Source organism: Chionomys nivalis, chromosome 2 (assembly GCF_950005125.1).
Source record: "Chionomys nivalis chromosome 2, mChiNiv1.1, whole genome shotgun sequence".
Lineage (NCBI taxonomy): Eukaryota > Metazoa > Chordata > Mammalia > Rodentia > Cricetidae > Chionomys > Chionomys nivalis.
The window spans coordinates 70,475,978-70,487,835 of NC_080087.1; the positions used below are offsets into that span (position 1 = coordinate 70,475,978).

The window sequence follows — 11,858 nt, forward strand, 5'->3', positions numbered from 1 at the left end:
CTGAGATGATGAAAGGCAAGAACTGTACTAATAAAAGTGGTTTTCTGGCTGCCAAGCTTATCATGGTATATGTGCGCACACACACACTCTAAAGAAATAAAAGGAAAAAATTAAATTACATTTATCTCCTTATTCCATTTGTGTGTACATGCATGTGTATGCCATACAACATGGGCTCAAGTCAGAGGGCTATTTGTGTGTACATGCGTGTGTATGCCACACAACACGGGCTCAAGTCAGAGGACTATTTGTGTGTACATGCGTGTGTATGCCACACAACACGGGCTCAAGTCAGAGGGCTATTTGTGGGAGCCGGTTCTCTCCTTCCACCCGATGGCTGTGATTAGACCTGCAATGTTGTCTCACCAGCCCTCTGTGTGTCGTTCTTTTAGTAAAGACGGCTAATACGGGGCTGGAGAGATGGCTCAGCAGGTAACAGCAATAGCTGCTTTACAGAGCAGGGGTTTCAGTTCCTTGTGACCATACCAGACAGCTCGCAACTGCCTGTTACTCTAGCTCCTGAGAATCTGACACTCTTTTGGCTTCCTCAGACACCAGGCCCACATGTGGTGCACAGACATATATGTAGGCACTCGCACATACACAGAAAAAAAAATAGATTTAAAAACAAACAAATCTTAAAGAATCTGATCCCCTTGCCCAGGAATTAAGAGAGAGTCCTGTCTTAGCAACCTCTTGAGATGTAACCTGAGAGCCAATAAGAAATGGCCTGTGGCTAATGCTAAGGCAGTTAGGAGCCTGTCCTTAACACTTGAGAGCATCTTATCCCCCCCCCCCCCACTCTCCCTTGGGAAGCTCATGTCTGCATTGGATGCGTCTTTCTTCTGAGTTTCTTCCTTTCCTTTCTTTTTCTTTCTTTCTGTCCTTTTCTTTTTCAAGATAGGGTTTCTCTGTGCAACCCTGGCTGTTCTGGAACTTGCTTTGTAAACCAGGCTGGCCTTGTGTGGAGCTATGTTTGTTCCCTTGCTACTGACAAAAGGGCCCTGGTTATCACGGATGTCGCCAGGAAGAGCTAGGCAGAGGTGGGTTAGTGATAAACGTATCTTTTGAATAAACATGGAGAAAAGCCTGTAGAAGCCCATTGCAGTGGTGAACCCGGTAATCCCAGCACTTGCGAGATAGAGGCAGGAGGATTAGGAAATCAAGTCCAGCGTGGAGCTGGTGGTGTGTGGGTGTGACTTCGCAGTCCCAGAGTGCTTGGCTTGAGGCATTGGCTTTGAACTAGTGGATTTCTGGAGCGTTTTAAGGAACTGGTGCTGTGATTGTGTGTGTGTGCACGCCTAGGGCAGTTCCACCGGTAACTAGTGGGCATAGACGGGAGCTCCGGGTGACCACACTACAATGCACAAGAAGGTCCCACGAAAAACCACCAAGCAAAGCCCAAACTCATCTCAAGTGAGTATGCAGGATCACGCTTGTAATCCCAGCTCTGGGGAGGTGGAGGCATGAGGATTATGAATTCAAGGCCAGTCTGGGCTGCATACTGGGCAGCCTACATGAACCCGTGGCCTCACAAAATACATAAATAAATAAAACAAAATAATCTGTCCCAAGTCATCCTTGCCCTGACTGAGAAAGCCTGCGTGATCCACACCGTGGATGCCAGCGAGCAGGAGGAAAAAGGCAGGTTTGCAGGGGGCGGGACTTCAAACTCCCCGCGAGACCCAGGCCATGCAGGAAGGTTGCATGCCTCAGTTTCCCCCGACCGAGGAAGTCCTCTCCAGGAGGACGGAATCCAGACCGAGACCTACACACGCCTCACTCCAGGACCCCAGGAATCACGCAGCACCCGGAGCACCCCACTGGAGGGTGGGGTCGGGCTGGGAGCGGCATGTTGCGTCATGACGCACGGCGGCGGCGGCGGGGTTTGTGTGCGCGAGAGGCCGCCGATAAAGGTTGAGTGCCTCGCGCCGGGGGCCGTGGGGAGGGAGCGCGCCCCCGCCCCCTCCCGGGCCGCGGCTCCCGCAGCGTTGTGCCGGGCCCCGCTTCCCGTCAGCCCCCGCGGGAAGGCCCTGGGGTTCTCCTTGATCCCCCTCCCTGACCGGGGCCACAGGTGAGAGACCGGAGGGCGCGGTGGGGGAAGGGCCGGAGGGCGGAGTCGTTTGGGCAACGGCGAGCGGGAAACCGGAAGGGGTATCTTAAAGGGAAGGTGGCTACTTCGCCTCCGATATTTAATATTTCGATCGGCCCCGCCCTCTTAAAGGAGAAGGGCACTGGGTTTAGCTATGCATTTTTGCAAAGCTTCCTGTCTCCCCCGCCCCCTTTCTCTTAAAAGAGGGTGACAGTTTCCCAGACATTGAAGGAAAAATTTTGTAATCCTGCTGGTCCCTAGAATATCTGAACAAAGATAGAGATGGGCATTTAACCTTTATTATTTTTTTCCAGACAACTCTCATGTAGCTCAGGATGTCCTCAGACCCACTGTATAACCGAGGATGACATTGAATTTATGATCCTCCTGCCTCCCTCCACCTTCTACGTGTTGGGATTACAGGTCTGTGCCACCAGGCCTGTTTTTTTCCTGCTGTACTGGGAATAAAATCCGGAGCTTCATGCATGTCAGTCACTAACTAACAACCGAGCTACATTCCAGGCCCCAAGAGCATCAAAGCCCAGCCTTTTAAAGGGGACTCTTTTACTGCTAAGATGGGTTCCTGTTTCTTTGGGCATCTCGTGTTAAAAGATGCCGCCTGACCTCTCAAAGGCACATGGGAGCTTAACCTCATTGGTGGCTTACTTGGCAAAAGAGACACCCATCCTTTAAAAAAAAAATCTTTCATAGCCTGTTGCTCGTCCTTTAAATGCAGAAATCCTCCATAGCTTGTCTAAAGGGAATGCTAGTCTTGGTTCACTTGGACTGTATTTACTGAGCATGCACTCAGCTGGTGCTCTGCTAGGTACTGGGATGCAACTGTGAACAAGAAAGGGCTCCCTGTTTACATTGTGCGAGCATTAGACAGAATAAAAGTGTCAGCAAGAAGGCTGAATGTCTTGGGGAGAGGACACTGTAGCAGTGATGGAGGGTTTACTAGGGCAGGGTCAAGCTGGTACCGTTTTTGTTGCCAGTGACATCCATCAGATTGACAGGTCGGGAGTCCTGCCAAACACCCAACAATGTATGAGCCGGCCCCTCTGACAAAGAATGCCCCATCCTCAAATCTCTGTGCTGCTGAGGTTGGGACATCCTGACTGGGTGGCACTTAGCTGATGGGCCCCGTGAGGGACAGAGCAAACTGAGTATGCAGAGAGAGCAAGGGAGTGCTGAAGGGGCTTAAGGAGGGTGGTCTGAGGAGGCATCTCTGAGGAGGGTGGTCTAAGGAGGCATCTCTGAGGAGGGTGGTCTGAGGAGGGTGGTCTGAGGAGGGTGGTCTGAGGAGGCATCTGTCTCTGAGGTGATTTTAGTGCAGACATGTGTGACAGAGTGAATCATGGATGGTGGAAAGAAGGCGTACTAAGCGGGAGCCCCAAGATGGGGGTCAGTCTCCCTGCCTGATTGAGGCTAGAGGGACAGGAGGCCAACAAGAGGGGGGAGAAGGGGCCGGGCGGTGGTGGCGCACGGGAGGCAGAGGCAGGCGGATCTCTGTGAGTTCTAGACCAGCCTGGTCTACAAGAGCTAGTTCCAGGACAGGCTCCAAAACCACAGAGAAACCCTGTCTCGAAAAAAAAAAAAAAAAGAGGGGGAGAAGGCCGCCAGTCTTGAACATCCCTCCCTCCCACCCCGGGTTATCCCCCTAGTGTGTGCAGTGCTGGGTTTGGGCCTAGGGGTTTGTGTGTGTTGGAGAGGCACTCCATCAGCTGAGCTACATCTCAGCCCTACTTGTAAATATTTGATAAGAGGGCAAAGAAGGTAAAAACAACCCGGAGTTAGATTTTGGTTAAACGCGGTGTTTTAGGCACAGTGCAGCAAGCATGGGAGCAAAGGAGAGTCTTCAGGAGCTATAGTTTTGGGGTCCTTTATTTATAGATTGTGGAATCCTAAGAGAGGGGGTGAGGGCTTCCAGAGAGAGAGGGGTAGATAGAAAGAGCAATTCTTGACTGCGCTCTAACTCAACCTCCAGGTTTAGAAGGATCCAGCCCAGAGGCTGAGGTAGTGACAGGAAGGAGCTTCAGCCTCTTGAAGCTAGGAAGATGTGCCTGAGGAAAATCTGAGCAGCAAGGGCTAGGGACGACAGGTGACTGAAGCGCTCCCAGAGGGAAGAGCAGGTTGAGGGGCTGGAGGGAACTGAAGCAAGGGTGTCACTTCTTTGTTTGTGCTGCTGAAAACCTGGAGGATGCCACGGGAGGTCAGAGGCCGTGGCACAGGGCAGCATGTGTGGAGGAATCCTATAGATCCTCAGCCTTGTGTTGCTGCTGTTTCGGCCTGGATCTTTGTGGGGTTCATCCTGTGCACTGTAGGGTGTGGGGAAGCACCTCTGTCCCCTGCACTTGGTAGACAAGCAACAGTGAGTGTCTCCAGGCATCACAGGCTGCCCCCGAGTGGGAAGAGCACTGGTGGAGTACGGGATGTGTGTTCTGACACCTTTTCCCTGTCACTGCGGCGAATGGTGGTGGAAGGTCGCCTTCGAGGACCGGGGAAGCAGGTTTCAGTGGGAAGAAACATGCCAAAGGGTTACCACTGAGCGCAAGCAGGGACCAGATAGTGCAGTGTGAGCTGAGAAGCATGGGGAGTGTCCAGAATGTGCACATGAGTGTAGGAACAGTGAAACAGGCAGGCCAAAGCCGGGGTGTACCAGGGAGTGAGTGCACGGAGGCCAGGTGACACCGGAAGTGGTGGCGTGATGGGAGGAGGCCATGGTAGTGATGGCATGATGAAAGATTTTGGGGACCCAAGAGAGAGGGGAGGGGCAGTGGGAGGGAGAGGTTCTGGTCATTGAGTTAAACTATTTAAGGTGTGATGGAGGGACAACTATTGAGGTGGGGAAAGGTAGGGGCAAGTCTTCAAACCAGAGCAGGAAGCCAAGCCAGAGGTTTCTAAGGCACCTCTGTCCTGAAGGCCGTGCTCTATCTGGAGCCCACCATCCCGGGTACTCCATTATTTCTCGTAGTCTGTGTGTTAAGCCTAGGCTGTTGGAAGCTCTAACCCTAAGGAAGAACCCCTACAGTGTGGGTGACACAGGGAGGCTGCCCGGTTTCTTGGAGAGGTGATGAGGGCCAGTGCTAGCCCACTCTGATCAGAATCCTCCCACCAGGTGTGATGGCCAGCTCCCACGTGGACATGGCGCCAGCTTCCACCACCGAGGGAACCGAGGAAAAGCCAGGCCCCACTGCCCCAGCACCCACCCCCGCTGCTCAGTATGAGTGCGGGGAGTGCGGTAAGTCCTTCCGGTGGTCATCTCGGCTCCTGCACCATCAGCGCACGCACACGGGCGAACGGCCTTATAAGTGCCCGGACTGCCCCAAAGCCTTCAAGGGTTCCTCAGCCCTCCTCTACCATCAGCGGGGCCACACAGGCGAGCGGCCGTATCAGTGCCCAGACTGTCCCAAAGCCTTCAAGCGCTCCTCCCTGCTGCAGATCCACCGCAGTGTTCACACGGGCCTGCGAGCCTTCACCTGTGGCCAATGTGGCCTGGCCTTCAAGTGGTCGTCCCACTACCAGTACCACCTGCGACAGCATACTGGCGAGCGGCCCTATCCATGCCCGGATTGTCCCAAGGCTTTCAAGAACTCGTCCAGCTTGCGGCGCCACCGGCATGTGCACACCGGGGAACGCCCTTACACCTGTGGCATCTGCGGCAAGAGCTTCACACAGAGTACCAATCTGCGCCAGCACCAGCGGGTACACACAGGGGAGCGTCCATTTCGCTGTCAGCTCTGCCCCAAGACCTTCACACACTCCTCCAACTTGCTGTTGCACCACCGCACCCACAGCCCCGCCCCTGGCTCCATCCCCACCCCTGCGGGTGAGACCAGCAGAGCCAGCACCAAGGTCCTGGTCTCTGATGCCTACCTGCAGCCCCAGAGCCCACCTGCACCCCAAGCCCCGCCTCCTCCACCCCCACCCGTGGTCCCTGAGCTCTTTCTGGCAGCTGCGGAGACCACTGTGGAGCTGGTGTACCGCTGTGACGGCTGCGAGCAGGGCTTCAGCAGCGAGGAGCTGCTCTTGGAGCACCAGCCCTGTCCGGGTCCCTCCGTGGCCGCCCAGCCCCAAGATGCGCCTGCCGAACTGCCCCAGGCCGATCCCCCTCTGCCACAGCCCCCGCCTGCCACTGCGGAGTCCCCGAACTTTGCTTGCCTTCCTTGCGGGAAGTCCTTTCGGACCGTAGCTGGCCTGTCCCGCCACCAGCACAGCCATGGCGCAGCCAGTGGGCAGGCCTTTCGCTGCGGCAGCTGTGATGGCGCCTTCCCACAGCTGGCCAGCCTTTTGGCACACCAGCAGTGCCATGTGGAGGAGGCGGCCGCTGGACGCCCGCCCCCTCAGGCTGAGGCTGCTGAGGTCACCTGTCCCCAGGAGCCTCTAGCCCCAGCCACTCCTGCTCCACCTCCACCCCCGCCTGCCCCTGTTTCTGCAGAGCGGCCATACAAATGCGCCGAATGTGGCAAGGCCTTCAAGGGTTCTTCCGGGCTGCGCTACCACTTGCGGGACCACACCGGCGAGCGGCCCTACCAGTGCGGGGAGTGCGGCAAAGCCTTTAAGCGTTCCTCTCTGCTGGCCATCCACCAGCGCGTGCACACGGGCCTTCGAGCCTTCACCTGTGGTCAGTGTGGCCTCACCTTCAAGTGGTCGTCCCACTACCAGTACCACCTGCGACTGCACTCAGGTGAGCGGCCCTATGCCTGCAGCGAGTGTGGCAAAGCCTTCCGGAACACATCGTGCCTGCGGCGCCACCGACACGTGCACACTGGCGAGCGACCGCACTCCTGTAGCGTGTGTGGCAAGAGCTTTGCACAGACCTCCAACCTGCGGCAGCACCAACGCGTGCACACGGGCGAGCGACCCTTCCGCTGCCCACTCTGCCCCAAGACCTTCACTCACTCTTCCAACCTGTTGCTGCACCAGCGCACCCATTCTGCCGAGCGCCCTTTTGCCTGCCCCATTTGCGGCCGTGGCTTTGTCATGGCTGCCTATCTGCAGCGGCATCTGAGGACGCACACCCCAGCCACAGCAGCCTCGGGCACCACCGGCCCTACTGCTCCACAGCCTCCTGCCCCCTTGGCTGCAGCTCCAGCTCCACTGGCCGCCCAAGATGTTCATGTCCTTCCCCACCTACAGGCCACACTTTCACTTGAAGTAGCTGGGACCACAGCTCAGGCTACACCCCCAGGCCAAGTCGTCCCCAACTCCCAGACATTTCTCCTGGTACAGACTGCACAGGGCCTTCAACTGATCCCTAGCAGTGTCCATCCCCCTACCCCTCCACCACCGCCTCCACCCCCCAAACTCATTCTGCTGCCTCCTGCCAATACTGGGGGTACGGGCAATGGTGCTGCGAGACAGGGCCCTCGGGCTGTGGGGAAAACTGGACAGGGGACAGGGGTAATGTGGTTTCCAGGCCCAAGTGGTCTGGGGATGCAGGGAGGGGGTAATGCAGGGGCTAGTGGGGGAGGCCAGAGCCTCATTGTTCTGCAGAATGTAGGGAGTGGGGAGACAGGGTCACAGGAAGTGAGTGGGGTTCAACTTCAGCCAGCACAGGAAGTGGCCACGGTCCAACTCCAGCCTGCACAAGAAGTGACCACTGTCCAGCTCCAACCAGCACAGGAAGTGACCACGGTCCAGCTCCAGCCCCTGACAGGCCAAGTCTCCAGTTCTAATGGCGGGGCTGTGGCTACGGACACTCCAAACCTGCTGGTGGTTCAGAGTGGGGCTGCTGAAGAGTTGCTCACTGGCTCTGGGCCTGGGGAGGTGGGGGACAGCGAAGCGAGTGCCAGTGTGGTTCAGGATGTCCTATTTGAAACGCTGCAGACAGATGAAGGGTTGCAGAGTGTGCTGGTGCTGAGTGGAGCGGATGGCGAGCAGACCAGGCTCTGTGTGCAGGAGGTGGAAACCCTTTCCCCTGGGCTGACAGAGCCAGCCGCCACTGCCCCAGCAGGACAGAAACTCCTCATCATTCGGAGTGCTCCCGCTACCGACCTGCTGGAGAGCAGCGGTGCTGCAGGAGGCACCGCGACGCTGCAGCTCCTGGCCCCACCAACACCTGGCCCGGTCTCTGCCCCTGTCGGGGTGCCCGTAGCTCCCACCTCCCAGATGGTACAAGTGGTCCCTGCAGTGACTGGCCCGGGGGTCATGGCTCCCCAGAGCTTGCCCTCTATCCAGATTGTACAGACTCTGCCCGCAGTCCAGTTGGTACACACATTTTGAAGAGACCCACTAGTACCTCCGTCTGGCTCCGCCCCCCACCGCCGCCGCTGCGCTAACTGTTCTCCTCAGCTGGGCTGGGGTCAGCCGAGTCAAGGGGGCCGCTGGCTGGGCTTGCTAATAAAGACAGAGTCTCTTCTTGGTTTCGTTTTCATGGGGAACAGGATAGCCATGGGCATAGCTTCTGCCTAGGACCTGGAAGTCTTCATTCTTGCCACGGGCTCTGAGATGACGTGCTTTGTACTCGGAGGCTAGCTGCTTCTCCAGGGTGCAGCTCAGTTCCCCCATCCTTTAAATTTTAATGAAGAGTTTTATTGTGTGTGGGGGTGGGGTACATCTGTGGAGGTCACAGACTGTGGGCGTCTGCCATGTGGATTTTCTTTTGGCACGCTCTCTTACTCCCTGAACTATTTTTTTGGTCCTTTCCCATCCTCTAGTGCGTGTCACTGTGGTCACTAGAGTAGGGAGGATCAGGGATCAATTCCAGATTCTTCACTGCTTTCGTGTAAGTCAGTCTCACCTTCACCTCACTGGAAAGGTAGGTAGAGGGTTATCACTGATCCAAACGATACCCAGATGCCACCGCGTTGAGATAAAGGTGCCTGCAGATGGGGATGCTCCGTACTGCTCCCACTCCTACCCGGAAGACCCAGGCGCCAATGAGACTAGGTTCTCAAGCAAAGCCTCCTCCTCCTGATGCTTAGGTCGCTTAGCAACGAAGGACCGGCTAGAAAGGAGCTGTGCTAACCCTCCACAGGCAGGCCCGGGTAAGAAACCCTCTGTCCCCCACCCTCTTCCTCTTTCCCTGTGGTTCTCCCAGCGGCCTCCAGCAGGTCACTGCTCTTGCCTCGCCCTCGCAGTTCCCTCATTACTCCCAACCCCTGCCCGGTTTTGGGGGAAACTTGGCAACAGTTGCTAAGGCGCCGGCCCCGCCTCCGGTCGGGAGTGTGAACGTCACTTCCGCCGGTGACCCGTTCCTGACCCTGCTCCCCCTTGCTGTCAAGGGATTCGAGCAACCCCGTGGAGGTGCTTGCAGGGCCCTGTTCCTGCTCGCCGCATGGGGACCACTGCAGGAGACGGGCTCTTGGAGAGTGGGGAGGGAACGAGTTTGCAGATGGCTGAATGCTTTCCCCGGAGTGGGGGATGATTCGGGGAGACTTTGAGCCTCACTGGGTATAGGGGCGCCTGACTTGCCAGGCTGGCGGTGCTCCAGCGTCCTTAGTGATCTGGGAAATGCTGCAGTCCATTCCTCCCAGGGCTCTGAGGAGTCGGGTGCCCACCTAACACAGACCTACTTGTTTTCAGCAGGTGCACGACGCCAGCTCCCTTCTGGGGAGTGGGCGGCGGCCCGGGGGCTACCATGGCCTCCAACCACCTGTCAGTGCGGGAAATGAGGGAAGATGAGAAGCCCCTGGTACTGGAGATGCTGAAGGTGAGAGGCCGGCAGGGGCACCAGTGAGCATGCGCAGCTCCTCAGGGACGTTCATTCAAAGTGGGTTCCACCTGCCTGCGCTCTCAGGGACCTCCAAAGGGGGAATATCTTTGCCTCGACTGTTTTCAAATGGTCCCTTATCTCCAGTTCCTTCTTACACCTCAGCTGCTATTTTTCAAAAAAGCAGCTGGAAGGGTGTGGGGGCTGGATGATCAGGCCTCCTGACCGCCAGTCGGCCTCACTTATCAGCCCTAAAAGGACAGATGTTCTCATCTCCCAGACCCTCCTGCGAAGAGCCCACGGCCTCACTTTCCCTATCCTGTTAAGTCTTGCCTGGTGTTTTACCCTAGCATGCCCTCCATACTCATTGGCTCCAGGCCCTGGTTCATTCATTCACTCAGCCCTTCACACCCTGTGGGTTAGGCTGGAACTACCCAACAGCTGTCGTCTCTTTCCACGTGGAAACCCTTCCTCGGGCGATCCAATGTGATGAGTGGCTGAGCCCCTACTCCCACCCACAGGCTGGTGTAAAAGACACGGAAAACCGTGTGGTCCTCCACGCTCTGACACGTCCACCAGCCCTTCTCCTCCTGGCTGCAGCCAGCAGCGGCTTGCGCTTCGTCCTGGCCTCCTTCGCCCTGGCCCTCCTGCTGCCGGTGTTTCTGGCCGTGGCTGCTGTGAAGTTGGGCCTGCGAGCCCGATGGGGCTCTCTGCCTCCGCCAGGCGGTCTGGGGGGACCCTGGGTGGCTGTCCGCGGCTCCGGCGATGTGTGTGGGGTCCTGGCTCTGGCCCCTGGTGCCAATGTGAGGGACGGAGCCCGAGTCACCCGCCTCTCGGTCTCTCGGTGGCACCGTCGCAGGGGCGTAGGCAGGAGACTGCTGGCCTTTGCTGAGTCCCGAGCTCAAGCTTGGGCTGGGAGTGTGGGGGAGCCTCGTGTCCGACTCATGGTCCCAGTGGCTGTGGCTGCTTGGGGGTTGGCAGGGTTATTGGAGGCCTGTGGTTACCAGGCAGAGGGAGGTTGGGGCTGCATGGGCTATATGCTGGTTAGAGAATTCAGCAAGGATCTGTGATTATAGACCATGCCCACTGGGGAGATGGGCGTGAAACCGGCACCTAAAGAACACCTACTGTGTGCCAGGCACTTTCCATCCCTCCCTCGGTGAAGAACTGAGGTTGCTGGATGCACATGCCCCGCAGTGGACCTGCCAGGTGCAGTAGGGTCTCTTCTTGGTAGACCCCAGGGACTGCTAGCGGTCACCCTGTTCACTCTTTGCCCCCTAGCCTGTATACACTGAAAAAACAAACAAACCTCTGGTTCTACAAAACCCCTGTTGTGTGTGTTTTAGGTCTCAAAGGATATTTGGGCAGAGTTAAGAGTCTGTGACAGGGAACCCCCAAAGGGGACAGATCTTCTGGAATGGGTGGGGCTGGGATCACCGAGTTTCCAAGCCCATCTGTATTTTTACAGTTTGTTAATAAAGCCTGAGACTTCTGCGTGTCTGTCTCCTCTCTGATGCCTTTCCCAGCTGCTCCCTCCGGCTCCTCCTCTCCAAAGCTGACGTTAATTGCTCGGGAAGGGGCGGTGCAGCATGGCGCTGGGAGAAGGAGAGGCAGAGGCAGTGAGCTCACAGCGGCTGCCGGGGGGGGGGGGGGGGGGGGGGGGCCCTGCCAGGCCTTCTGAGTCATGCTCCCCATTACCACATTTTTCCCCCTCGCAGCTGCCTGGTGTGTGTGTGCATGTGCGTGTGCGTGTGTGTGGACACCCCCTCCAGACTGAAGCCTTGACCCCTTGGTCTCCCTACCCTCCATACCTTTGTTCTGGGAACTAGTAAGTTCAGACACTCCTTCCTCAGATAGGGACTAGAAGCTTCCCATGCAGATTTAACAGAGTGGGTATCAAATGGAGAGAGGTTTTTTGTTTGTTTGTTTTCAGTTTCTTTTCTTAATCTAGGAAGTCCCTCCTAGTGTCTAGCTGCAGGCCTTCTTGCTACTGCAGGATTCCCCCCAAATCTGTCCACTTCCAGCCACACTTCCCTGGCCGGATAACAAGAGGAGGCAGGAGGGTGTGCCCTCAGCCTTGTCCCCCCCAGAATCCAGGCAGGCCTGTCCCTT

General features: G+C 57.0%; 2 protein-coding genes across 5 annotated transcripts; both read left to right on the top strand.

The window, feature by feature from the left end:
* Positions 1-1,903: 1,903 nt before the first annotated feature.
* Znf628 (zinc finger protein 628) lies at positions 1,904-8,425 on the top strand. The gene is made up of 2 exons (XM_057762726.1): positions 1,904-2,074; positions 5,211-8,425. Exon 2 carries the CDS (start codon positions 5,216-5,218, stop codon positions 8,315-8,317), a length of 3,102 nt encoding a protein of 1,033 aa, XP_057618709.1. The 5' UTR covers positions 1,904-2,074; positions 5,211-5,215; the 3' UTR covers positions 8,318-8,425.
* A 580-nt stretch (positions 8,426-9,005) lies between these two features.
* Nat14 (N-acetyltransferase 14 (putative)) lies at positions 9,006-11,240 on the top strand. Of its 4 annotated transcripts, none has more exons than XM_057762727.1 (3): positions 9,006-9,081; positions 9,620-9,746; positions 10,268-11,240. In XM_057762727.1, the coding sequence occupies exons 2-3, from the start codon at positions 9,675-9,677 to the stop codon at positions 10,814-10,816; spliced, it is 621 nt and encodes a 206-aa protein (XP_057618710.1). In that variant the 5' UTR covers positions 9,006-9,081; positions 9,620-9,674; the 3' UTR covers positions 10,817-11,240. The 4 variants fall into 4 exon arrangements, with proteins under 4 accessions (XP_057618710.1, XP_057618713.1, XP_057618711.1 ...); XM_057762730.1 differs by having other exon boundaries at positions 9,019-9,081; positions 9,623-9,746; XM_057762728.1 differs by lacking the exon at positions 9,006-9,081 and adding an exon at positions 9,260-9,340.
* The last annotated feature ends 618 nt before the right edge of the window (positions 11,241-11,858 follow it).

Bases quoted from the DNA above. Each gene is read 5' to 3' on its own strand.
- Znf628 (XM_057762726.1), top strand. From the start codon at position 5,216: ATGGCCAGCTCCCACGTGGACATGGCGCCAGCTTCCACCACCGAGGGA.
- Nat14 (XM_057762727.1), top strand. From the start codon at position 9,675: ATGGCCTCCAACCACCTGTCAGTGCGGGAAATGAGGGAAGATGAGAAG. The intron at 9,747-10,267 runs GTGAGAGGCCGG...TCCCACCCACAG, and splicing joins TGGTACTGGAGATGCTGAAG to GCTGGTGTAAAAGACACGGA.